A 23,878-nucleotide genomic window follows, 5' to 3' on the forward strand; every position below is an offset into this window, starting at 1 on the left:
TCCTTGGAGACCGTATAACCTATACCCCTGAGGACACAATGCAATGTCTTTGAGTACTCCAACACCTCTCAACTCACAAGTAAGTGAGAGGTCTTCCGAGTTTCGGATGGAAATGGATTCTTTGCCGTCGCTAATGATAAGAAGCGAACCTGATGTATCGCTTTTCAGTATTTCTACTCCCGAAGTAGCGATTTGGACTTCTTGTTGATTTCTGGGGTCCCAACTTATTGCTGATCCGTTGCTCCGCACAGTCAATACCAGTTGTGAAGCTGTAGTCCAGCAAACGCTTTTCACCTCAGCTCTCGGAAATCGCGAGATTGGCTGGCGCCAGCGCCTCGTCACATCAGTGCTCGAAAGCATCCATACTGACATCGGTAGATACTTGTAGGAGGTTACAAGCATGTTGGTTCCTAGCTTAAAAGCTGCCGCACTAGGGTGCTCCCAGTCAGCGTTAGGGGTTTCCTCCAGCGTTGATCCAAGCAAGAAACCCACACGGGTTGACTCCAGTAATGGGTAACGCCAAATATCACCATCTTCAGCACATGTAAGAACAGATGTGTCATCCTCACTGAATGCCATGTCCAAGATAGTGACGGCCGAAGGAGCGCTGAAGGTCCAGGTTGGGTGTGCTTCATCTATTTGCCAAATCTTGATGGCATGAGTACCGTATGTCGCCAGCATGGTCCCCGAATTGCTGAATCGGAGTTTCTGAATGAACTCTCCGTGTTGTATGATGGCCTTAGAAAATAGACCCAGAGATGGGAAAATGAGGACCTCTCCTAGGACGGACATCGTAGACAACGCGACGTACTGCTTCGTACACGCCACGTTTGAGAAACCTCGTCGATCCGAAACTTTTGCAAGCAGGTCGTCCCAGTGTCGACGAAAGATACCCCTGACTCGAAATGGATGTGCTCCGTGTGTGTATCTAGCTTGAGTGCGAAGCAACGAGGACCCAGGGCAAAGGGGTGGAACGATGGTATAGATCGCCGTTGGGTACTTCAGGAGACAGCCTCCGAATCTTCCAAGGATTCTTAGCAGCTCGTCAGCCCAGAGTCCCGCAAAGGTATCCGCACGGTGACCAATTGTTGACCGTACTCTCATCGATTGCCATATTGCCAGAGAGTTTGCTGCGGATACAATCAAACTGGGCTGTTTATTCTTGGCGGCCCAGCATATCCACTTCACCATGGAGCCTCCGACAAGGAACTCCTCAAGTACAGACAGTAGCTGTTCGCCTGTACGGTCAGAAAAAGATTCAAATGTCTTAATTTCGTTGAGTCGGCAAATATGGTGTTCCCATGAAGCCATCGCATAGCTGCGAAAGGGCTCTGCTTCATAAGTCCTTCGAGATTCTACGCCCATCTCGAGTATCGCCCGCAAGCAAACCTCTGCAAGCTTTGTATGGGCTTGATGTGGGTCAAGGTAGAGTTCATGGTCGGAAGCCTCCGTCAAGAACTGCCGTGCGGTTCTATGGCTTAACGTAATCCGTGAATCTGACCTAGCCTTGATGAATGCCCCGCAGAGGTGAGCCACATCATACTGTCTAGGCAAGATCAGACCCTGCAGCCTCAAAGCGGTCTGAAGCTCTGTGACTGAGAGAGGCGACTTCGCGTACGTCGCCCAGACAAGGATGCTTTTCGCTACGTGGCACTCGTCCCCCCTCCAGCGAGCTACAAGCCTTGAAGAAATTGTCTTCCAAGAGGCCTCGAAATACGAACGTGACTCATCCATTGCAGTGGTTACGGAACCTTCCGTATAACAATGTAGGAGGTCGTCGAGTACTAAATTGGTCCACAAAAAGTTCCCTTGTGCATCTTTGACAATCCGACTCAGAAGGTGGCGATGTGTGCTCCTCAGTCGTGACTCCACGTATGAACGTAAGGATTCTTGTCTAGTCGGCAGCACATCTAAGTCAATTACACTTGCGCCGAAATGATTGGCAGCAGCGCAAAGATCTCCGGACCATCGACTGACAAATAGAATCCGAAGTGGTAATTTGGAGCAGCTACCAGAAGCGACCTTGGCGAAGAGAGACGCACAGGAGGAGCATACATCCAGCCCGTCAATGATCCAGCAAACCGGTTCGTCGTAATCTTCTTCGAGATTCGGCAACACATTAGCGAACAGTTGATCCCAAACCGCGTCTGCCGAGTCGTGCTCGATATGATCTTCTCTGAGAGCGAGGGCTGCAAGATGATTGAAGAAGTAAGGCGACTCATTCGCTGTCTGCAAGGCGATAGACCGGAGGATCGAGGATATCAATGCCTTGCTGCAGTCGTTATCCCTGCAAAAGAAGTAGTAGCAGGGCATTTTGTAATCTTTCTGAATGCAATGAATGGCATATGCAGCGAGAACTGACTTTCCAGAGCCAGGAAGTCCATGGATCCACAAAATCTGAGGGCTGCGTGACTGTTTTCCTTTCCAAGCGAGGAAGCTGTGGTCTTTTTTGAGCCAGTCGCATGTCCCCGGTGCCACTTGATCCAGAAAGAAGGCCAAGTCGTCTTGGGGTGGTTCTTTAATCCCAAGAAACTGGCCTATCAAAGCAACCTTTTGGTCCTGCTCCACATCCCATGTGTTGTTTTTCCATGGCCCAAAGGCATACATACATCGCCGTAGTCTTCGTACAATCTTTTCTAGATTTGGGTCTGCTGGTTTAGCGTATCGGGCAATATTCCGATGATCAGTGTGTAGGGGAACCCTGATCTCCCTTCTCGACCCCAAGGTAGACGAATTCAAATCAACAATTATCTATTACCATGTCAACATGTGCTTCATCACAACAAAGAATGACAACCCACCTTAGAAAATAGTCCGAGCCTTGTCGTAAGTGTCTCATAAAATGAGGTTATATACAACCTATCGGCCGCATTGAGAAACTTCTGATTAATCCTGGAAAGTTCAGGCGACTTGTGCTTCAAAGCACTAACGAACGGCTCAACCCCGCGTCCTAGACTTTCAAACCACCAAATCAAAGTGTCGGCAACTGCTGAGCCTTGATGAGGTGTTCCCAAGAAAAACATGGCACAAATAGATTTCGCAATGTCCTGATATTCATTGCCGTCTATGCCTTTCAGGTACGCCTGTCTTTGGTTAGTAAGTGAGGCATAGGAGAGCCTTCAGGAACCCACCTCTTTGATAACCAGTCCGCCCATTGAGTGGGCAACAAAAACGAGAGGAACTCTTTTCTTGCGCTTTTCAAGTAGTGGTGCGAGTCTTTCTTCCTGGAGCAGTTTGTTTCTCAGGTCGTCAAGCAAATCCAGAGCGAACTCGGTAATCCCAGCCTCCGACTTCTTGAATAGACTCTTGAAGTCTGCTTGATATCCGAACGTCCATACGCGGGCCATCTGGAGTGGGTCCTTTTCCTTCAATGATCCCGGCCAGAAGTACGCTGGATTGGATTTTCCAGTCCACGTGTCCCGACTTTTTCCGCCAAGCCCGTGTATAAACACAATATCCATACAGACAGGCCCTTCCTGGGGCTCAGACACACTGTGCAGTCCGATAGGATTTTGATCTGTGTCGGAACGCCATACCCAGCGCGTTCTTTTCCGATTGGCGGCACATGTCGACATTTTGCTCCAAAAGTTGGTAAAGTAAGGAAGGTTGAAAAGGGGTGAACGAGGATGTGACAACCAACGACGATGAGGAGGCCTTTGCTTTCCATTTATCACTTGATGTTACCCCATGAAGATACCGGCTGTGTCAGCGAGATAAGCGCTCGGAATATGGCCCCTGGCACCAACAACCTTGCAAGCACGATGATTCGCCGAATAAATGGATCAAACAGGCGTAATCAGCTCAGAAGCAAGGGCATCGTCCTGCGCCAAGATTGGGTGAATGTTACGCTGTGAAATTTTAAAGTGTGGTTTGGCCCAAATCAACGACACTTTTTTTGCCCTCCACGTTCAGCTTCGTAGCATCCTTCCATCCGCGCACGCATGGCATTGAGAATCGGTGGAATGGTCATAGACCAAGATATCATGGCTTGTACGAAAGCTGTCCTTACTGAAAATAGCCAAGACACTAACATGACTGTGCGGCATAGTTTTCCCACCAGGGTCAAAAATCGTTGACGCTAAACCATACAGTTCAGCCTGGACGATCAAAGGGCGCATCATTGTGCGCGAACCACATGGAGAAAGAAATTACTTCATCAAGGTACGAAAACGTATGCTTTATTCATATGTATTAGCTGATTATCGCCTGATAGTATGCCACGTCGGCTGCCGCGCAAGAGTCACTGGTTGGAGAACATACTGCTTTGACCGCATTCCAGGAATTGAAGCAGCAACTGAGCGGGCAATTGCGGAGCTCGACAGGGACGGAGCTCGACAGGGACGGAGCTCGACAGGGACGGAGCTCGACAGGGACGGAGCTCGACAGGGACGGAGCTCGACAGGGACGGAGCTCGACAGGGACGGAGCTCGACAGGGACGGAGCTCGACAGGGACGGAGCTCGACAGGGACGGAGCTCAAAAGACCAAGAGAGAGAGAAAGACCAAGGGCCATGAAAGAGACATTTGAAAGTGGCGACTCGAATTTATACCCCAGCGGCCCCGTCTTCCTCGTCATGGATTTCCTCGTCATACACAGGTCGCCCCCTACACCAAAGGATCTGTGTGACCGCATCGCCTTTATTCACCGAAACAGTGTCTCACCAGTTCAAGACAAATTTGGGTTTCCTACTCGCACGTACTGCGACAAAGTCCCCCAGTTTGTCGACTGGGACTCTAATTGGGCCAGGTTCTTCGCCAACATGCTGAAGCACCTTTCTGAGCTTGAGACTGCTGCTCATGGTCCATGGCTCGATGGTTACCCTGGTTTTGCGACTCTGCTTGTTCGGACAGTCCCCTGTCTCCTTGGCAATCTACAATCCAACGGGCGATCTGTTAAGCCAAGTCTCGTTCACGGCAACCTATTTCTAAACAACATGGGGGTGAACACCAGTACAGGATCACCAGTTCTATTTGGCTTTGCATCGCTGTATGCTCATAATGAGTACGAACTCGGAGCATGGCGCTGCAAAACCGAAGAACTAGAGTGGCATTGGCCATATCTCAGGGAGTATCGACAACGGATCCCCCCCGACGAGCCGGCCGAAGAGTGGAACGACCGCATCCGATTGTACAGTATCAAGTTCAACCTTCATCGAGCTTTCACAACCCCCGATTCCGCAGACCTTCGTGATCAGTAAGTAAAATGGCCACATTCCGCCCAGCTTCATACGCTGATGTACACAATTAGAATCCTTCGCGACATCGACAAGCTCAATGAGGTATACGGGTCATGATATGACATCATTGGGACTTGGTTGCAAATTAGACTAGCTGACGAGAGATGGTTCAGCATAAAGATGGCCCCCTTAAAGCAGATGGTTAAATCAAAGTAGATAGTTAAATTGACAGATCAACATAAGATATCACCTGTTGCTAGATTTGAAGTAGTACCTTTTGGCCTGCTAGATATGTGTTATGCGACCTCAAACCCAAATAAAATATAACATGTCTTATGTTGAGACTGAGCAATGCTTCTAGCTTTGAGCCACGGGCTAGAGGCATAATCGGTCCCGAAGACACTACGCATTGTGACTGGACGTTTTACGGAAAACATGGTGCTGGATTCATGGGCGTTGTGACGGCTGCTGCTTGTTTTTGATGTGCAAGACATCACCGGTTGCGATTTGGGGGGGAGGCGTGGTAACTGAAGACTGGACGTTTGGCATATCGTGATGAAGAGCTTCTGCTATGTAACGTGGCATCACCGGCATAGTAGTCCCTGTTTTTGAGACCTAGGGGGACGCCACGGTGGCTTGAGAGGATGGATACGTGTGTCGGTCGGCTTCGAGACGGGAAAGCCCGGGCAGGCTTGAGGTACAAACTTGGATAGCACAAACTCGTGGCCCGTGCTGGGTATGAGGCGGCATCGCCTAGGTTTTGCCTAGGGTCAAAGTCTTGTTTTGGAGAAGGCTCGAGTGTTTACAATACAGGTACGGGTTGCTGAGTGGTTTTCCGAAAGGGGTAGGCCATGGAACGTAAAACTAACAAGTCCCCAACAGGGCCATAGAAGCTGAAAGGCCACGACTTCATATTCGTCAATGCTTCAAGACAGTAAATCTTAGGCAAATACGGTAAAGAGATTTACGAAGTAGATCATTTGACGTCCAGCCTTAGCGGCTTACGTTTGTATATGCCGTGATTGAGTGCTGTTGTTGACGATCGCGGAGCTCTGAGAGACGATGGACAGGATTCAGTCATCGTCATTCAGCTCTCTAGTGATCTTGCGGATTAAGGAACATCGGCGCCTGAGGCATGCGTAGCTCTTTCGTAAAGAGACCAATCAGTATAAGCGTGTGGAACAATGTCGTACAATCAGAGGGATGTCTACATTTTTTCACTCCCCAGCAGCAAAGCGCGCTATTGTGAGCTTCCTAAAAATGGCTCTCGCATCCCTGTAGGCGTTTTAAGATGTCTCTTGGTCCCCTGGTGCATTGCCGAAATCGAGATTGGCAAAGGGCACGTAAAGGGAGTGCGACTCACGTGCGCAGCCTGAAGCACTACCCCCATCAACTGAGCAGGTAGAGAATGCAGGGAAGTTTTGTTACTGCTGAGGCAGAGTCGGGCTGTGTGGCGGAACACGGACTACAGTACGTAGTAAATAGCCTGCTACCTACCTGGTCAGAGACGCTCAACATGCCAAGGAGACCAAGATATCTTTCAGCCTTGATTGCGCAATCGGTGGGATCAATGCCGATGGAAAGCCAGGCGTGCGGAAGTCGCCGAAGATCGATCTCCTAAGACATAATTTTACCTGCTTTCATCGAGTGTTTCTATCTATCCCACCGAATGCGAATGGACCTGATTCTTGCCAAGAATGAGGATCTCCACTTTAGTATCCAATTTCACTCCAAAGTGTTCTTTTCTGAGTTCTTCATTGGGTCAGAAGTTCTAGTCGGTGAATTGAATCGGTCTACCCCGCCCTTGGCAAAAACGAGGTTCATACGCACTTGATGGGATATCACGCGCATCTTTCGGTGGTGCGGCGCTCAGGACCGAGATGCGGCAAAGATGTACGATGTGGGTACTTCAGCGCATACCTTGGCCGTGAAGAGTGTGTATAAGCCTTATCCCAATTCGGGCCTTGGCGTATCGATGTGAGCTGCACGTTAGTGCATGCCGTGCCGGTTTAGCTGTTACTCTGCGCCTCTAATCTGCAAGACATGGTCGGCTGTGAATCGGAGACGAGTCGCAGGAAAGGGAAGCTGGACCTGGGTTTGTGTGCGGGGTTTCCGGTGGGCCGTAGCCCCATGGTGGTAACCAGAAGGCAGCGGGGGAGCTGCGTTCTCAGGTCGTACCTGGGCCGCTCTCGGCCGCCCTCGGCCGTGGTATCGCCAGTGTGTCTGATACACCGCGATGCCCTTCGTTCAGATGGGAGCGTGAGACCTTGCCATCGCCTATACTACCGACTGTACGCTGAATGTTGCGATAATTAGAGCACGATCTGGCCCCATGAGTCTCCAGCCAAGCCCGGACCTCCGGGCTCCTTAATAAGCCCTTCTATGTGCCGCACCGGGACGGGGAGATGCGGAAGCTGCCAGCAGCCCCACTTGGCCGATTTATCCCCCGGGGCCATGTTGAGCAGTGGGCTTATTGGACGAATCGGTAGCACGGGTTGAAGAACTACTCTCAGCGTAGGACATCAAAGGTATATGGACGGTGGCAGACCTATGCTGATGAGATTTACTTATTCTCAGGTGTCTTGACTTATTACACGGAATTTTTTTGGCATCGGCCCGGGCTGAAGGTTACGATTGCAAATTGTCAGCGCCCTCTAGACAGGAGCTGAAGAGGCCAGCGAGCCCGGGGACGCCAACGGTGAAACCAGCAGTCTCCGTTGTTGTGGGTTGCTGTGATAAGTTAAGCCGGTGAAGGGTTGCTTTTTTGTTCCCTTCAGCGGCTTTTCTTCCTGGAGTAGGCGGTTAAAAGGCCTGCAGATCGCCGCGTGGCGCCTCGCAGGGCGAATCGAAGTGCGCGGGGTTTGTAGCCTTGAACGCTGTTATCGCACTTTTGCATATGCATGCTGACAGTCATCACATACGAAGCAGGGCAGACAGGGTTTGTGAGTCAGTATCATGAGATAAAACAATTGCTCATTGTTGCATCCTGTTGGGGTCTCACGTCAGGTCGACCGAGACAAGAAGCAATGTGTTTTGAAGAACCCTTGAACTTGCGGGAGGTCGTCTCAACTTCCTTACCTGACCAAGTGGCCTCAGTGACTCATGTAGCCAAGGCGCTGGGAAGGTAGGCGAATCTCATTACCCACTGAACAGGCAGCAACCCACCTTCCAATTGAGAACCTTGCTTTTGTGCCTATCATGCATAGCCCAAGATCAACCTCCACCGGTGCGGGTAGTGCGACTGGGAAGGCTCGTTCTTTGGCCAATCGCGGAGAGTTCCGTCTCCAAGAGTGTTGGTCGGTCTGGGTGCTTGCTCTTGGCCGCATCACCTGAAAGCCGATTCTTGGTGCGAGCAACGAGAAATGCAATTGCTAGCTTTGGTGGTATAAATGGATGTTGGTCTTCTATCGCCCGTCTGTCCACATCCGCCATTTCGTGACGCAACACCGAAGCTTTCCAAGCGGTTGGTTGTATTCATTACACAGACCATACCATGGACTCAGACGCTACGAAAGTCAACCTCTGTAACTATATCCGCATACGCCTCGATGAAGCTAAGAGTAGTCTGCCGTCAAACCAGAAGTATGGCTGCACAGTCGAAGCGATTACTGTGATCCTCTATTTATTGGATGTGGTCGTCGCTGTAGCAGACTGGTGCATGACAGATGATGCCAGAGAAGCCGCAGGGAAGGAGGATATGAGTAGATTACTTGCAAAGAACAGGCTCTCAGACACTTCTGATGTGGCCCGCCTAACGAAAAACCAGGCGCTTTTGAGGTAAGAATGCAACTTCTATGTGCTGCTTTTTCTGACGCCATGACAGAGAGAGTCGTGACCAAATCAAGAACTTCTCGCGGGATCTCCGGGCCAAAGTGGAAGCCAAGATCACGGAAATCAACGAAGTCGGCTAGAGAGAGGAAGGCCCACCTTATGGTGAAGCAGTTGAGATTGCGCCTGATGGGGAGCCTTCGTTGATGCGAAAGATAGTGGTGGATGATGTTAGCGCTGCTGAAGCCGCCAAAAATAAAGGATAAGCGGGTGCTGTCGCAGCGACTGTTACGGTGACAGCGTGTGAGGAGTGGAATCGCATGAAACTGCAATTTTCATAAGTGGCCTATAACGGCAGCCCACGTCTCAAAGTCGCTTGAAGTTTCGCTGCCGATGGTGACACCTCAATAGATTGGGCTCCGGTGTTTTGAATTGGATGTCGCTGAAGCAGACCGCCTGAGCAAAGGCGGTGGAAGGGCAGCATCGACGGGGAACGCGAGCCGCTTGGGGCAGTCGTAAGCTCGCTATTTGTCAAGGACCAATGTCAACTGCGCGGTCTCGAGTGGATTGGTGGCGGATAACACTATCAGCGTCTCTATTTGCCTGAAGGCCGACGTGACGTCCCGCAGAGGCGTCACGCTGTCGCGAGTACGTGACACAACCGACAGCGATGTTCCAGTACGTCGGGCCCAAAGTCTACCACTTCCCGGTCTGCTTATAGGTTCGGACGAGACATGAGACGATGCCGCCGTGCTTGCAGCGGCTTCTTACCTGGCCACACGACTTCGAACCTCCGCAATAATCATGGTGTATCTGTCTGGTCTGGAGCCGAACCTGGCGATACTCCCCTCTGATTCGATAAGCCGTTTGGGAACCTCTCTGACCCAGACGAAGCTTATGAGTCAAGCTTGCGAAGCAGCTCCTTCGGCCCAGTAAGCTTAGCGCCTAGGGAAACACTTGGGGAATGGAGCCCGTCGCGGCTGCACGGCTGCTGCAGGCTACAAGCGCATCCACTACCAACAAGATGTCGCCCTCAGCCGAGCACAGGCTGCCGTTGGTCTGGTCGCAACTCGGCATGTACGGCCTTCACTGCTCCACCATCGGTGGCTATCAGAGAGGTCTTTCAGGCACCACTGCATGGAGACATCCCTACCATCATGTACTTCATGAGCAGGTTCCACCGTTTTTGCCGCTTGTCCAAGTTCAGTTGCTCACAGTGGTTGGTCCGAGCTTGTTGGCGCCACCTTTCTTTTGCTGTTCCATCGCACCTGTGCCATCCTGCGGCCAAGTACCACAAACGAGAAGATTGCGACGCATGCTGTACTCAGCTGCGTTTGCTCCCCGTCCACGTACAGTACTAGGTCAGAAGTGTTTGCACAGCAATAACAATACCTAACCCAATCAACGGCACAGAGGGAACCCGTTAGCTTGGGGTCACTTCACAGTGCACCACCAGAGGTCCTGTGGCTCACCACCCCACTGTAGCTTTTCGTTGGCTTATCCTTATTGATGTGCAAAGACTTCTGACATAGTAGGTACTGTACGCAGCCCTTCACTACCAGCAGGTCAGACCTATCCCACAAAGAACACAAGGGATCATGGGAAAGTGCTGAGCCGCCACCACGACTGCGGGAGACCAACAACCCCGCCACTGGGAACATGCAGGCTGCGCCGCAGATAAATAGGACAAGACTCGACATTGGCAGGCCCAACTATCGACGAAGCAATCAAACAACAAGCCTTTGCGCAATACAGCACCATGCCCGACGAGACTTTCCACAAGCTTGATGCAGATGGCGACGTTGTGCTCACTTTACGGAACCCAAACGCGCCGTTCGCTGATTGGGATGAGTCTGTGAGAAACAGCATACACAGACTGAATATGCGGTTTTGACTTTTGCCCCATGACCTGAAGAGACGGGGTTTTGATCTCTAATGTCATCATAGAATAGGGGTTCCTTGGCCGACTTGTAACCAGCCCGTGTTTTCCGTCCCTGCCGAGCAACAGCCCGAGGGAGATGAAAATTTCTGGGCCGCTATTTCCACTTCAAAGAAGAATGAGAGATGGCTGGAAGACGAAAAAAAGTTCAAGAAAATAGAAAAGAAAGCAAGGAAAAAGATGAAGAAGAAAGAGAAAGAGAAAAAGCAGACGAAAAAAATGAAGAAAATGGCGACACAGGAGAGAAACCAAAGTCTAGACGCTGGCATCTCCACCGTCACGGAACCCGTCACGGATTCGGAGGCCCTTGCAAATGGACCCCCTTTAGTCGGCGCTTCGGAGCAAACGACGATGCCAGTACCCCCAGGATTTGATGCCTCCGCAGACGGGCACTCGAAACATACAACACCACTCCAGGACGACGTCGAATTGGTACCGGAGATTACATTCCTTCTCTCCTCCCGGCACCTTTCCCTGGCGTCGCGCTACTTCAATACTCAGTTCAATAGCCCTTGGAGGGAGGCTATAACCCTCGGACCAGATGGCCGTTACCAATTGGATGCGTCGGACTGGGACGTCGATGCTCTTCTTCTTTTGATGCAGATCATTCACGCAAAAACAAAAGACATTCCCCGCCGCATAGATCTCGAGACTCTAGCAAAGATTGCAGTCATGATCGACTACTACGAGTGTCACGACGCAATTGCGTTCTTCTCAAACATGTGGGTCGAAGCCCTGGAGAAACAGCTTCCATCTGAGTGCAACCGTGAGCTGGTGCTTTGGCTCTCGATCTCTGTCATTCTCCGGCAGGACCCTGTGTTCAAGGCCGTCACCAAGACAGCCGTGCAAAAGAGCAAGGGCCCTGTCCCAACGCTCGAGTTGCCCATCCCGCCAAGTCTCATTGGTAAGCGACTTCTTTGCCACAACTTCCGTTGCTAACTTCAGCAGAAGCCATTGACTGGCGCCGACAGGACGCGATCAACGCTGTGTGCAAGGTGCTTGGCAACCTGTTGGCGTCGTTGTGTAGAGGATCAGCGGGGTGCGGGTTTGACTGTTCTGCCTTTCTTCTTGGCAGCCTTACCAAGAACATGTGCAACTACAAGCTCCTGGATCCGACACCACAAGAACCCTACCTTGGCTATGAGCTAGCCGCAGTTGAGGAGTGGGTGCAAAGTTTTCGCTCGTCTGGTGTACTCTACTCAGGCTATCGTCAAAGATGCTCCTGCAACCTCATGCAAATGGTTGAAGGGCGTCTCTACCCAGGCATCAACCGGGGTAAGGAGGGATTCAGTTTGAGTGACCCAGATGTTGGACTCATACAATTTTGTTAGTGTGACATGTTGGTCTTACTCATTATCGCCAGCACTCACGGGTCTCCGGTGAAGGATGCCTAGTTGCTTTATAACTTGACCGCAGACTCTGCCTCCGCATTTGCAAAACCGATGTTGGAAAACTGCGAGGGAGAAAACCAACATCAAGGCAACAGAATCATCATCTGGATCAAACAAATAATGTCCCGTAACAGTACGTTTCGACTTACCCCAATGATCAGTCGACCAAGGGAGTTGAGACAAAACATGTTGGTATGGGGGGGGACACCAGGCTATTGGTGATGATGCGTCACGACGTGGGAGGTCCATGACCGCACAGCCAAGAAGGGACCCTCACGCCTGTCAGTGTCTGACGAGAGGAAGAGGACGCGGGCGACGGGCGTTTGTATTGTATTCGTGACATGCTCAATGATGGTTGCGCAGAGAATGTGTTTGCCAATACCCGCAGGGCCGTGGGTCCAGAGCACCTTGGTGCCGGCGGGAAAACCTGGACAAATCCATTCTAGGAACGTGAATAACAGGTGCCCGCAAGACGACGCATTTGCAAGGAGTCATCGTACCGCTCATCGGGGCTGCATAGCCACGCGTGCAGGTCTCGCCGCATTTGGCTAACCCTGGTCGCGAAGAGACGTTTCGGACCAAGTGGCAAAGGCTCCCCGTATCTTCAAGCTGGGAATGTAGTTGATACGATTCTGTCTGCTCAGTAATAATGATGGACGTGACATCCTCAAGATCCATCTCAATACCTGCCCCTGGTCCGAGCGTGTTGACTCACGTGACCATAGGGAGTAACACCCACGTAACCTGCGCAGGGTTTGACGGTACTAAGTCGTACAAGGCGATATTCACTTGGTTTTTCAATAGTTATACCTACTTTGTGCGTTTGAATCTGACTTCCGTAGCCCAGACCACTTTTGCGCCCCTCAATTCGCCTAGCATTCCCAGAAGCGTGAGTAGATGCTCTGAGCCTGAGCCCGTGTCTCCCGGCGTGGAGCGGAGCGACCGTTACATGCGCGTGTCCGCGGTACTGAAGATGTCTTTAACGAGATGGAAGATATCGACGGTTGCCCTGCGAATCTCCTCTTTTTCAAGGGCCAGGTGATGTTGGTTGCATGGTTTCCATCGTTGAAGCCCACGGCAATACCCCAGTTCTCGAAGCGGACCAACTGCTTCGGACGGAGACCTGCCAACAAACCGCTCCTTCGACTTTGCTCCCCCGCACGTGTTCCGGCATGTACCCACTTTGGTGATGACCCCGCCCTAAAAAAGAATACAGCTTATCGCTGTGCTCGTCCGTGTCCCTATCCAGGCAACTTGGATGATCAATTGTTTTGGACAGCGGCTAGAAGGGTGACGTCGCAGGCCAAGCTGCACTGCGGGCTCGTCTCCTCGAGCCAGCTGATCTGCCACAGCTCATCTGGGCAGGACGCACTGGTTCCTCACCGCCTGGTTATTCTTGCGGCCTCGCATGTGGCCCCGCACAAGGCGCGGCCTTCGCCGCGGAACGTCACTGATTCACACCCACTAGGATACTAGCCAAGCGTTTATAACTCGAATGTTTGCCAGCATACCATCCGCCCCGCCACGAAGCTAGAGTTACATTGCAGCAGCGATTATGCGCAACTGCATCAGGATCTAAGAAACCGCCGTAGTGCTCGACGATATTCAACCTGACAGTATATTTCAGGACCTGCCCTATGATATTTCTACCAGCTGGCTCTTGTTCCTAGCTTTCTCTAGGCTGCCTACGAACTCTTCAGCCACAACAGGCCAAATCCGGGAACAAGTTAAAGTACTGCTTAGAAAACTAGGCTCGCTTACTTATGATCTTGTTATGTACTACCACCAGAAAGGCAAGTCCGACGTTGGTTGGCAATAGTTAGGTTTCACCCCGTCCAAGTCTGCGCCAATGAACCGACGTATCAGATGAAAGAACACCTGTCGATGAGGATGTCGAGTTCGGCGACTCAACTGATTGTACCTGCTTCCTATGCTATCACAATAGCTTTATATGTGTTATAAGCCACGCGGTATTATTACCGAAACTTTGCTTTGAGGCCCACAGGTGACGTAAGCATATTCTGATTTAGTTCCGAAGCCCACAACAACAGCGTACGTCTTTGTGTTTACTGCACTACAGCTTGTCTAACTACTGATCCGAAGCATTGCGTTGCGTGTCATGTACATCTTCTTGGAACATGCGTATCCGACTGGCCTTTCGTCGACATGACTATCAAATGTTCAAAGCACAGATACACCAAAAACCACCGGAGTAGCCCAAAGTTGATTGAACTGACGACGCTGACAAGACCGAATATGGCATCTAGGGCATTCGTTAATGTATAGAGGCATCGTGTCGTGGCACTCTCTACAGTGCGAGGGGCCACTGTGGCTTCTCGGTATATTGTGCGTGTTCTGGCTGTCGATGATCAGCCTGTGCGCCTCTCTTCCTGCCCTTCGAACCCTCCCCTCGTGATTCATAACAGGAGTGTTGGCATCTCGATTCATAGTGGGATTAGCGCAAGCGTAGAGTCGCTCCTCGTTCCACTGCGGGCAGGCGCAAGTCTTCCATCGGTCGCCACATAAGTAGCAGAACTGCGCTCTGCACCGGCAGGCTATGTAGTAATGTAAGCTTACCTTGTGTACCAAGAGATGCTGGGTGATGTGACTTACTTATGTGATTGCATCCGTGCTCTAGCTCTACGATTCTTCGGCAAGAGAAGCATCGCTGCCAGCCGTTTGCCGCGGCAATCTGGAGTAGGTCCTGAGTCAAGATGTCCTGGGCACAGTCTTGGTCCTTATGCTCGGCGCCCTTGCACATGACACAGGTACTGTTCATACATCGTTGACAAAACGCGATATCGGCTTTAATGAAATCTTTCGGTATGAATGTCGAGCACGTTGGCTTATGGCAGTACGTCCGGTTGGGCGTCGAGAGTTCAAGCGCTTTAGCTTGGAATTCCTCAATCAACTTTGAGGGGAGAAACTGCTGGTTATCTTTGGCAGGAATGCGTTTTCCACAGCACCTTGGAGGGAACAGAAACTCATCTGTGAGTGACGTTTCAAAGAAAGTTTGTAGGCAGTGTCGACAATACTCGTGGCTGCAGGGACAGCGTGCCACTTCGGTGGAAGCATAATTACTAAAGCAACTGCTACATTTCCTCTTGTCTCTCTTTACTGCTTTGGCCGTTTCCGTTATTTGCCCTGTGGATGCCGGCCATGTCGATGACTCGGTCTGGTCTGAGGGATCATCATAGCCATCTGTAGATACATAGAGGGATTTGAATGTGCTTAATAACTCTTCATCTGCATCTGCAGATGCCTTTTCCTGAGCGGCATCAGTAGAGGAATCCTCATCGACCTGTCCTCCACGGCTGAGACGAAGGGCGACTTCTCTGTCTTGTGCAGCCTGCTTCTCCTGATTTACGAGAGTGGAAATAAGACACCCGTCGAGCTCCTTGGCCTTTGCCATGCTTTTACACATGCATGTGTCCGAGACAAGGAGGACACGGGATTTTAGCTCAGACTCGTAAGTCTCAGCAGTAAGGCCTTCGTCGGAAATTTCGTCTTGCCTATTTTTTCCCTTGCTGGCTCTTTTCCTCCTGTCCAGGTTCTTGAGCTGCAGTTGGATTAAAAGACAGGACGTTTCGTTGTTGGCATCGTAACACACCATTTCTGAGTGGTGAGAAGATTCAAAGAGGTATATAATGTGAGACCTAAAAGTTTGCGAGATAAATAACGAGTTGTTTGTGGTTCCAGTTAAAACTGAGTGCGAAGTGTGTATGCATGCTTGAATGGGGTGACGAAACAGAGGTAATCTCTATGTGGTGGCAATAGCAAGCTCCTCGTTCGGCCAGATTGAGTCAGGTTTATAGGAAGTCCAAAGTGGAGTGAGAATTATCGGGAGATAACAATTGTTGGATAACTGCGGTACTGGTCTCTGACCTCAAGTACAATCACTTCAAGTCTGATATGTAATCACTCTCTTGCTGAACTGCTTGCCTTTGTCTGATGTCAAACCTAATATATCGTGCGATGATGGCCTCCTGCCTAAGATCCGTACAGAGATAACTTAAGGCTTCATCGTCTGTCCTGTCACACCATGCAGTGTGCTGCAAACAAAGATTGTTTACTCTGGGTAAGGGTTGGGGCTAGAGTTGGTTGGTTCAGGAGCTTATTTATGGCCCTGCTCTTATGCAAAGGTTGGGGGTATAATGAGCTGAGGGCACACTTTGTGCCGGTATGGAATGATACAAAGCTTCTCTTAATTCCCAGAACTTTATAATTTTGAGTTCTTTGACAGTTGATAACATGGTCGTGCTTCAATTGCGCGTAATTGCTTCAGATTTTAACTCTTCTATCGCGGAGGGCTAGATGTGGTCTTCGGAGTAGGATAGGCAGTTTTCAATCATTTTGGGATGGATACTGGCCCGATTGGCATCACGCCCGCATATGATGAAGAACGGCCTCCCGCCTGATATTAAAGTTTCACAACCTCAAAAAACATTAGATAAACAATGACCCCGCTACTGAACTCAACTTCCAACCTTCCACTCGGGACTTAGAGTTCAAAGGAATAACCAATAGAAGAGCTAAGCCACGTCATCTCGGCGTTAAAGAGCCTATGCGTAGGATAGAGGAATCGAAGAGATTCACATTGCGAGATTCTTCAGGTGATGGACCAAAACTGTATGAAACCTTTACCGCAAAAGACTCTGGTTAATCCTTTATAGTACCGCATGACCCGCACGCACTCGGTAGAAAGGAGGAAACGTCTTAGCTACAGGTTTTAAGTCAGACAGTCAGCGGAAAACACGCACCTACAGTCTTTTCCAAAACCGCCTCGCCTATGAGCTCCAATACAGACATGTTTGCAGATGGAACGACGAGACTAGCCATGGACAGTTTTTCTGTTCTATGGGAAAGCTCTGGGTTTACCGATGCTTCGGATACTCTTTAGAGTGAGCACTCGGGACTCACCCAGAACCCGCCCGTTGGGCCAGGTATGAACGAGCCAGGAGGGGGTAACGTCAGAGGCACGGCAGAACACTCTTTCGTTGGAATGAGAAGCCCAGACGCACCACTTGCGCTTCTTCTTTTAGGACGAAATGAAGCCGGTGAAACATTCGGATAACTTTTGAAGAAGAGGAATTACCTCCACGTGACGCCGAAAAATGTCAAAATGGAATCCAAAATTGTACGTGGCCTGGTTGCACAAGGAGATTTTCGACCTGGAGCCACCAGAGGTAAGTTGAACTGCGTATAGTCTATCATGGGATAACTAAGGTGTACTGAACTTGTAAACAGAAAACATCTTAGAACCCACTATAAGCCCGTTTTGTGTCCTGTATGTCCCACTAGATCAGCATGCCAAAGGGACATGAGAAAGCATTACTGGACGCATTTCAGACAACCTCGGTTCGTGTGCAGATGCGGAATATCCTTCACAAGAATGTATAACCTCAACCGGCACGTTCGAAGAAGATTAGCACGGGATATGAATTTTACAAGACAAGAAAACCAAGAAAAAGAAAAGAAAAAGAAAGAAAAGGACAAAAAGAGACTGACAATCTTTTCACTGTCTTTTTGAATTTGAGATAGTACTTCTCGTATTCTCTGTAGTCAACAAAGTCGGAATGGGCGGATCGAGAACAATAAAAACAAACGATGGATAAGAACAACTATATACATTCGTTTACATAGCAAATCCAATCGTTTGAAGCCTCACAACAGCGAAACTCCATCTCCTGTTTCCACCTCACCGTCCGAGGTGTCTTCTAAACCCATTGACTGACTTCGTAGGCCAACAAAATTGTCTGAGCTCAGACCTATGATTATTGTGGTCAGCAATAGTCCAATCAACAAATGGCTTTGCCTGGATAGCGTAGGGCATTTGCTTACGATTGCCAGCCAAGTCGACCTTTTCGATGACTCTAAATGTCTCTAATTCCGGATCTGAATCATCATCTATACTGATCTGGGATTCCGTTACCTGGGTCAGTGTATCATGGTGATCTTGGCTCAAAATCCGTAACTCCGCAATCTGGTCAAGGACCATGGTCTTCAGGTCTCCTATTACACTATTGATTATGTTGCGTTGCATAGTCCAACCTGGGTTCTCCGTACCTCCTAGAAGGCTTGATACTCCCCAATTCGGGTACGCTTTTCGGTGAGAGTCGAGCAGGCAGACTTTTGCGGGATGATGCCGGAAGTACAGCTCGCAGCAGATGCATGCAGGCTTGCTACACGCGATATATCTGTCCTTAGCAACGTACTGGCGTCCTCCGCTGTAGAAGTGCTGCAGCAACTGAATCTCGGCATGTACGGTAGGCTTCAGGCCGCCTTGTTCAAACTTGTCGTGGAGCTTAGACTCGATACGAACTTGACCGTCTAGGCGCGTGAGAACATCAAGATACTGCTCATATCTAATGTCTCGATCAGGGAGCAAGCGTTTGAGTACACCGCTCAAAGACGTATGTGAGTCAGCTTCTGGGACCGGGGCGCTGGCTGGGCATTGGATACTGTCCACGACGCAATTTTCCATAAGAAGTTTTCGTAAACGGCTTCCGTCGTCGAGAAGCTGAGACACAGCGCGGGAATAAGCTGCCAAACGACCGATTGTATGTTTGACTGCGCGGAAGGCAGGGGCAGTCTGCATCACATCGGCGTCGTCTTCAGATTCCTGGCCAAGTTGCTCGATCTGGCGTAGTTCTTCGTCATTTCGGGCGTGATATGCTGCCTGACATAAAGACAAATCAGAGGAAGTTTCGTTCTCGAAGCTTCGAAGCCAGTCTATGACGCCGTTGTCTGATCGTGTTAGGTGGTCTACGGGAACTTAGCATGAGAGTTGGAGGATCGAACCCACAATGCTCCTCTTGAACGCCTTCCAAAAACACTCGGCACTTTTTAGCCGCATTGCGCAAAATCCTGATCAGCTGCCTGAGCCGCAACTTAGCAAACGCAGTGCACATGATCATCAAGGTCCCTTCGATTATGATGCGATCCTCAGCGTGCCTGGCAAAACGCTGTACATGAGCAAGGACATCACTGAGGTGACGAGTGACACCGGTCTCAGGCCCCTCATTTGAGGAAACCCAGAAGATGTAGCAGTCTTCACGCTCCTCAACAGCTATGGCAGTGGTGCTACTGCCGCCTTTTTTGTAGTCGCAAAGGAAGCACAAATTTCGGAGAAATCGCCTCCTGGCGTCCTGAATGGTGTAGTTGCTGAGCTGTGTGATACGATGTGACCCGTTCACTGGCCGCAGAATCGAAAGTAGAATAAGGGCCTCGTATAAGCGGAAGAGCAGCCGCACATAAGGATTCATTCGGGGAGTGAGAGCCATCGCGACTAGATTACGTGGTCTGAAGTTGGTTTTTCGATGGTAAACGCAAGAATTTGAAATGGATAGATGTATCTCAATCAGACACATATCTATAGCCTTGACCGTCAAACTCCTGTTCTTTTGTGTTCTTTCCTTCTCACCCAATGGTAAGAGGCGATTGAGACAGCCCTAGTCCTAGCCTTTACCGTCTTCAACATCACCTCCAACACTAAAGCTTCATGATCAAAGGGGTGTGATGCAGCACCTCAAACTCAGTTTAACACCGAGAAAAAAACGTTCAAGGGAACCACAAGGTTGATGCGAGATGGAAGTACCGAGCGGACATAGGTAAGCTATCCTTAGCGCGATGCTGCGGGTTTCAACATGGAAACTGTGCTCTCCGGGAGGAGGGTGCTGTACGAAGCTTTCAGGGATGGTTTTGGCTGAAAACGTGCGCGCAAACAGCATGCCAAGTCAATGCAGGGAGAATCGCCATATCTATTCGCACCTGGCACACTTTTCAGCCTTACGTTGGATAGTAGACACCCCAGTAGTGCATACCACAAATACTTGATTGATGGTGCCTCACCTGCGGGTGAACCAGACGTGTTGTTATCGAGAGCACTTCCGAGTTACAAGAGTGGCAGTAGAGCCGCCGCCAAGACGTCCCAGCGCTTTTGTCCATCGAATAGCGATTTTTCCACCCATTCGTGACACGATTTCTCTTAGTGACACCCAAGATTTTTAGCAGGGACGAGGTTTGCTTCGCTGGATGTGCGGTATGCTGGTTTCTGTATTGAGGTGGGGCTGCTTCTCACTTTTGCTGTTCACTGTCAATCCAGTAAGTATCCTTATCTGAACACTGCTCCTCCGATGCTTGGGTTGCCACAGACTCCGTGGCCGGAGAGAGAGCGCGAGCCGTACCAACGTCGCCGTCGTCGTCGTCGCCGCCGCGACTCGCAGAGCAGTCGCCTGCTAAGCGTCAGACAAGCCGTCAATGAACCAGAGTCCAGATGCTCAAAGTTCAACGAAACCGTCCCAGCCTATGCGGGATCTGTCGCTGTCGGTCAAAGAACCAACAGGATGTCGCAGCTTCCTTGAGCAGGAGGGTTTATTGCCAAACAGTGGTTTCATGTCGATAAAGATAGTCATTGCAAGTGAATAGTTTTTAGAGCTTGTTTACTTTTGCGACACGATTCACTACAGCTGCTATTTGCGCCTGTGTATCAAGGGGATCCGCCTCCAATACAATGTGTAATCCTTCCCAATAGATGAGCAACAAGACGACTGCAGCATGATGATGACTGCGTCGCGTTTCTGAAATCCATACTAGACGCCGTGTTTTCAGACATGGCGATCCTCTTTCTCTTGGTGAAGCATGTCCTTAGGCCGATATCTGAGCGGGCGATGCAAAGACTTGCACACTTTGATGGCATGGAGAATGGCTAGGAGCAAGACATTGACGTCTGGAATCCAGAAGAGAGGTTAATCATCGGTTTGAAAAGGGTTCAATATTGGAAACGTCATTAAAACCCACTTCTGTGGCGACAGAACCACGGCCCAGCACTTGTGCCAATCAAATAGTATAATAACCTCAACTCTGGGGCTTCCCCGTCTATGGACCCGTCTCGGCCATTTGTGTCAGATTGGGGTAAGAACGCATCTTGTCGTTTCTGTCTCGGTTCATTCGTGATTGCAGCCGGCGTTTTCATCATCCTGAAAGAGGTGCACGTTCGAAAGCGCCCCTAGACCGGATAAAAGTCTACGAAGCGGTCAAGCGCAGTGGTCCGAATGGCGTGTTGACAAAACGTGGAGCGGTCTATGTTGGCCAGTTTTGAGGCCACATCGAAATCCTGGAATGCCGATACCAAAATCTTCGATTGTTCCCTTTGCGGGAGTCGCTTCGCACGCCTCAATATATTTCAATCCAAATCTTCAATCACTTGGAGAGCGAGAGCTGCAACATCATACGCTTCAAGGCTGTCGAGGAGACTCGAAGCGAACCTTTGACCCTGGCAGCATGGTCGCCTTTCAATTCGGGCGGGAGTCACCAATCACAATGGACCAAACCACAGGCACTTATACTTTTTTGACTGATACGCCGCGGTTTGTCTTAATACGAACAGCACATCACAGCGAGATGCGGTGAATACGTCCTTCCCACTCTACGCTTGGCCGGATTAGCCTCTAGTACTTCTGCAACATCTGACCTCACAGAACTTTCCATTCTCAACCTGAACGAATCAAGTTCAAAACTCGAAACGGTTTCCCTTCTGACAGTAACCCCGTTTGCAACCCTCACAGAGATCGACCTGGTGTGGGGGACCGTCTTTTCCAGCGTAGACCGGCTGCTCCGTCTCTACGCCTGCCCACCTCTTAAGCCGGTATGCGATTCGTTCAACGTAGGATTGCTTATCAAGAGTAAAGATGCCGAGCTCCTTGCAGGATATGCAGCGCTGGTTGAATACAACAGCGTCATAACCATTCTTGCGATACCCCCTGATCACGATTGCTACCGTCTTGCTCGTCCAGGCGGTGTTGGAACAATTCGGATTGATGCATTCGAATCTGCCCTTCACTTTGGTCAAGTACTCATTGATGGAGCTTTCCTTGGTGCCCTTGTTGTTGAACCACGTTGAGGGAAGATCGTCAGACACAGCTTTCGATACATCTTTATGGAGACACGGATACTTGAAGGAGGTCCTTGTTGTTGCCTTGGGCTTGACGGGTTTCTTTCTGGGCATTATGACTGCACAAGAACGGCGATCGAACCTAAGAAGTGGATGTTCGTAGGAAGGGCGATAAGGAATACATTTATTAGTCAAGCCGGGGCGGGCTGTTGTCATTAGTTGTTGCGATGAAATCTTGTGATGCCAAGGTAAAAAGACCGGAGTAGATAGCCTTTTGGCCACCCAACTTTTAGTTAAACGCTGTCGAACCAGTGTTGTCTTCAGACCACGGCGAAAAGAAACCGGAAGTGTTCGAAAAGTGTTAGCTTGGCAATAGATACTTGCTGCTAAACTCTAGAAGCCACCAATCGCTGAAACGAACTCCAGTTCGACCGGCATGTCTCGATAATAAACCGGTCTGTCTGAAGTCAGAAAGGTTGGCGGCCGCATGTTTCGGAGAGCGTATCTTTGCGGATTTGGACTGCTCGAAGAATGGTTTGCCTCCAAACAGCCCCTTTTCAGTGGAGGTTTATCGATTATCGCTGTTTCGAAGTACTCACTCACGACCAGGGGCTCCATGACCGAGACGCGGGTATCTCGTGGTGCTGGTTAGTAACGAGTATCAACAATTAGGCATTACATACTTCCTGAACCGTGCTTACTGGAATTGTTGAAGTATGAGAACTGCTTCACAAACTTCCCAACCGAAACGAACGTGTGTCAATCTAAACATTCCAGGTTGGGATGTTGGGGCGAAATCGCTCCCCGCACTTGCTTGCATCAGATACCCCTAACACCAGTCACAGCCAACTGTTGTGACCTGCTCGTGACACCAGCAATGCCTATAAATTATGCCATCGAACTGAATCTGGCTCTTCTTCCACATACACTGCCCTTACGGCTATGGTTTAACTCCATCTCTGCTCTCCTACGTCACGAGGCAAACACTAGCGAGGTTGAAATGGCACCGCCAGTGGTTTGTATTTGGAAAGAGACTTTCCACTTTTTCTACTGGGACTTGCGTCACTATCGCCCTGATGACATGGTACGAGTCAATCAGCTCATATTGGACTTCTAGTATCGCTGTTAGCTGCATGGTGCCGCAACCCTTGCAGAGGCAGTCAGTATGACTCAGGAAAGCTGAGGTTTGAGAGGCGGCAGCTAAGATCATGTCGGAGGCCTTGCCAGGCGTTGGCCAACCATTTGGGCCACCCTCCGCGACTTGGCAGCTTACTATGGTATCGAACGTGCGTACTTTTTGTTGCCTCTAGCCGCGAAGAGATAGACGGTGGACGTGAAACTTTGGACAGTAGAAGCAGGCTAAAAACTTGAGAGCTTTGTGTCGTCGCATTGAGTTGGAAGTGGCGCGACTGGAGCATGTTCCGCTGCTTCGCGAAACCACGTGACCCGCCCCTCGAATTTCGGACGCCACACGACTACGTCTTTCCTAGGATGGCCTCCGTTTCATGGCGAAGATGTGGAGGAGAAAGCTGCTTGAGGATCCTGGTACGGACTGACTGGTATGTCTCGGCCGTGCGGCGACGGCCCCACACCAGAAAAGACAGGCCCTGAACATGCCCTTAGAGAGCACCGCGCGAGTTGGCTACATCAGCTTGTGGAGCGAGCTCTTCGTTTGGAAGTGGACCACCCTCGCGACATGTACCTCTAGGAAC

The 23,878-nt window shown here is 50.2% G+C and overlaps 6 protein-coding genes across 6 annotated transcripts; 3 read left to right on the plus strand and 3 right to left on the minus strand.

Annotated features, from left to right (window-relative positions):
• Positions 1–3,119: 3,119 nt before the first annotated feature.
• On the minus strand, positions 3,120–3,347 carry ColSpa_11871 (uncharacterized protein; the record flags this gene model as incomplete). Its single annotated transcript, XM_049278083.1, has 1 exon — positions 3,120–3,347. The coding sequence occupies one exon, from the start codon at positions 3,345–3,347 to the stop codon at positions 3,120–3,122; it is 228 nt and encodes a 75-aa protein (XP_049134040.1).
• A 5,322-nt stretch (positions 3,348–8,669) lies between these two features.
• ColSpa_11872 (uncharacterized protein) lies at positions 8,670–9,087 on the plus strand (the record flags this gene model as incomplete). Its single annotated transcript, XM_049278084.1, has 2 exons — positions 8,670–8,953; positions 9,000–9,087. 2 exons carry the CDS (start codon positions 8,670–8,672, stop codon positions 9,085–9,087), a joined length of 372 nt encoding a protein of 123 aa, XP_049134041.1.
• Positions 9,088–11,111: 2,024 nt separating this feature from the next.
• Positions 11,112–12,214, plus strand: ColSpa_11873 (uncharacterized protein; the record flags this gene model as incomplete). Its single annotated transcript, XM_049278085.1, has 2 exons — positions 11,112–11,787; positions 11,832–12,214. 2 exons carry the CDS (start codon positions 11,112–11,114, stop codon positions 12,212–12,214), a joined length of 1,059 nt encoding a protein of 352 aa, XP_049134042.1.
• A 2,515-nt stretch (positions 12,215–14,729) lies between these two features.
• On the minus strand, positions 14,730–15,686 carry ColSpa_11874 (putative E3 ubiquitin-protein ligase mug30; the record flags this gene model as incomplete). Its single annotated transcript, XM_049278086.1, is given in 2 exon segments — positions 14,730–14,869; positions 14,888–15,686. 2 exon segments carry the CDS (start codon positions 15,684–15,686, stop codon positions 14,730–14,732), a joined length of 939 nt encoding a protein of 312 aa, XP_049134043.1.
• A 3,394-nt stretch (positions 15,687–19,080) lies between these two features.
• Positions 19,081–19,302, plus strand: ColSpa_11875 (uncharacterized protein; the record flags this gene model as incomplete). The annotated part of the gene is made up of 1 exon (XM_049278087.1): positions 19,081–19,302. One exon carries the CDS (start codon positions 19,081–19,083, stop codon positions 19,300–19,302), a length of 222 nt encoding a protein of 73 aa, XP_049134044.1.
• A 2,483-nt stretch (positions 19,303–21,785) lies between these two features.
• On the minus strand, positions 21,786–22,280 carry ColSpa_11876 (uncharacterized protein; the record flags this gene model as incomplete). The annotated part of the gene is made up of 1 exon (XM_049278088.1): positions 21,786–22,280. One exon carries the CDS (start codon positions 22,278–22,280, stop codon positions 21,786–21,788), a length of 495 nt encoding a protein of 164 aa, XP_049134045.1.
• Between the last annotated feature and the right edge of the window lie 1,598 nt (positions 22,281–23,878).

Source organism: Colletotrichum spaethianum (genome assembly GCF_022836535.1).
Source record: "Colletotrichum spaethianum MAFF 239500 DNA, contig52, whole genome shotgun sequence".
NCBI classification, from domain to species: Eukaryota; Fungi; Ascomycota; class Sordariomycetes; order Glomerellales; family Glomerellaceae; genus Colletotrichum; species Colletotrichum spaethianum.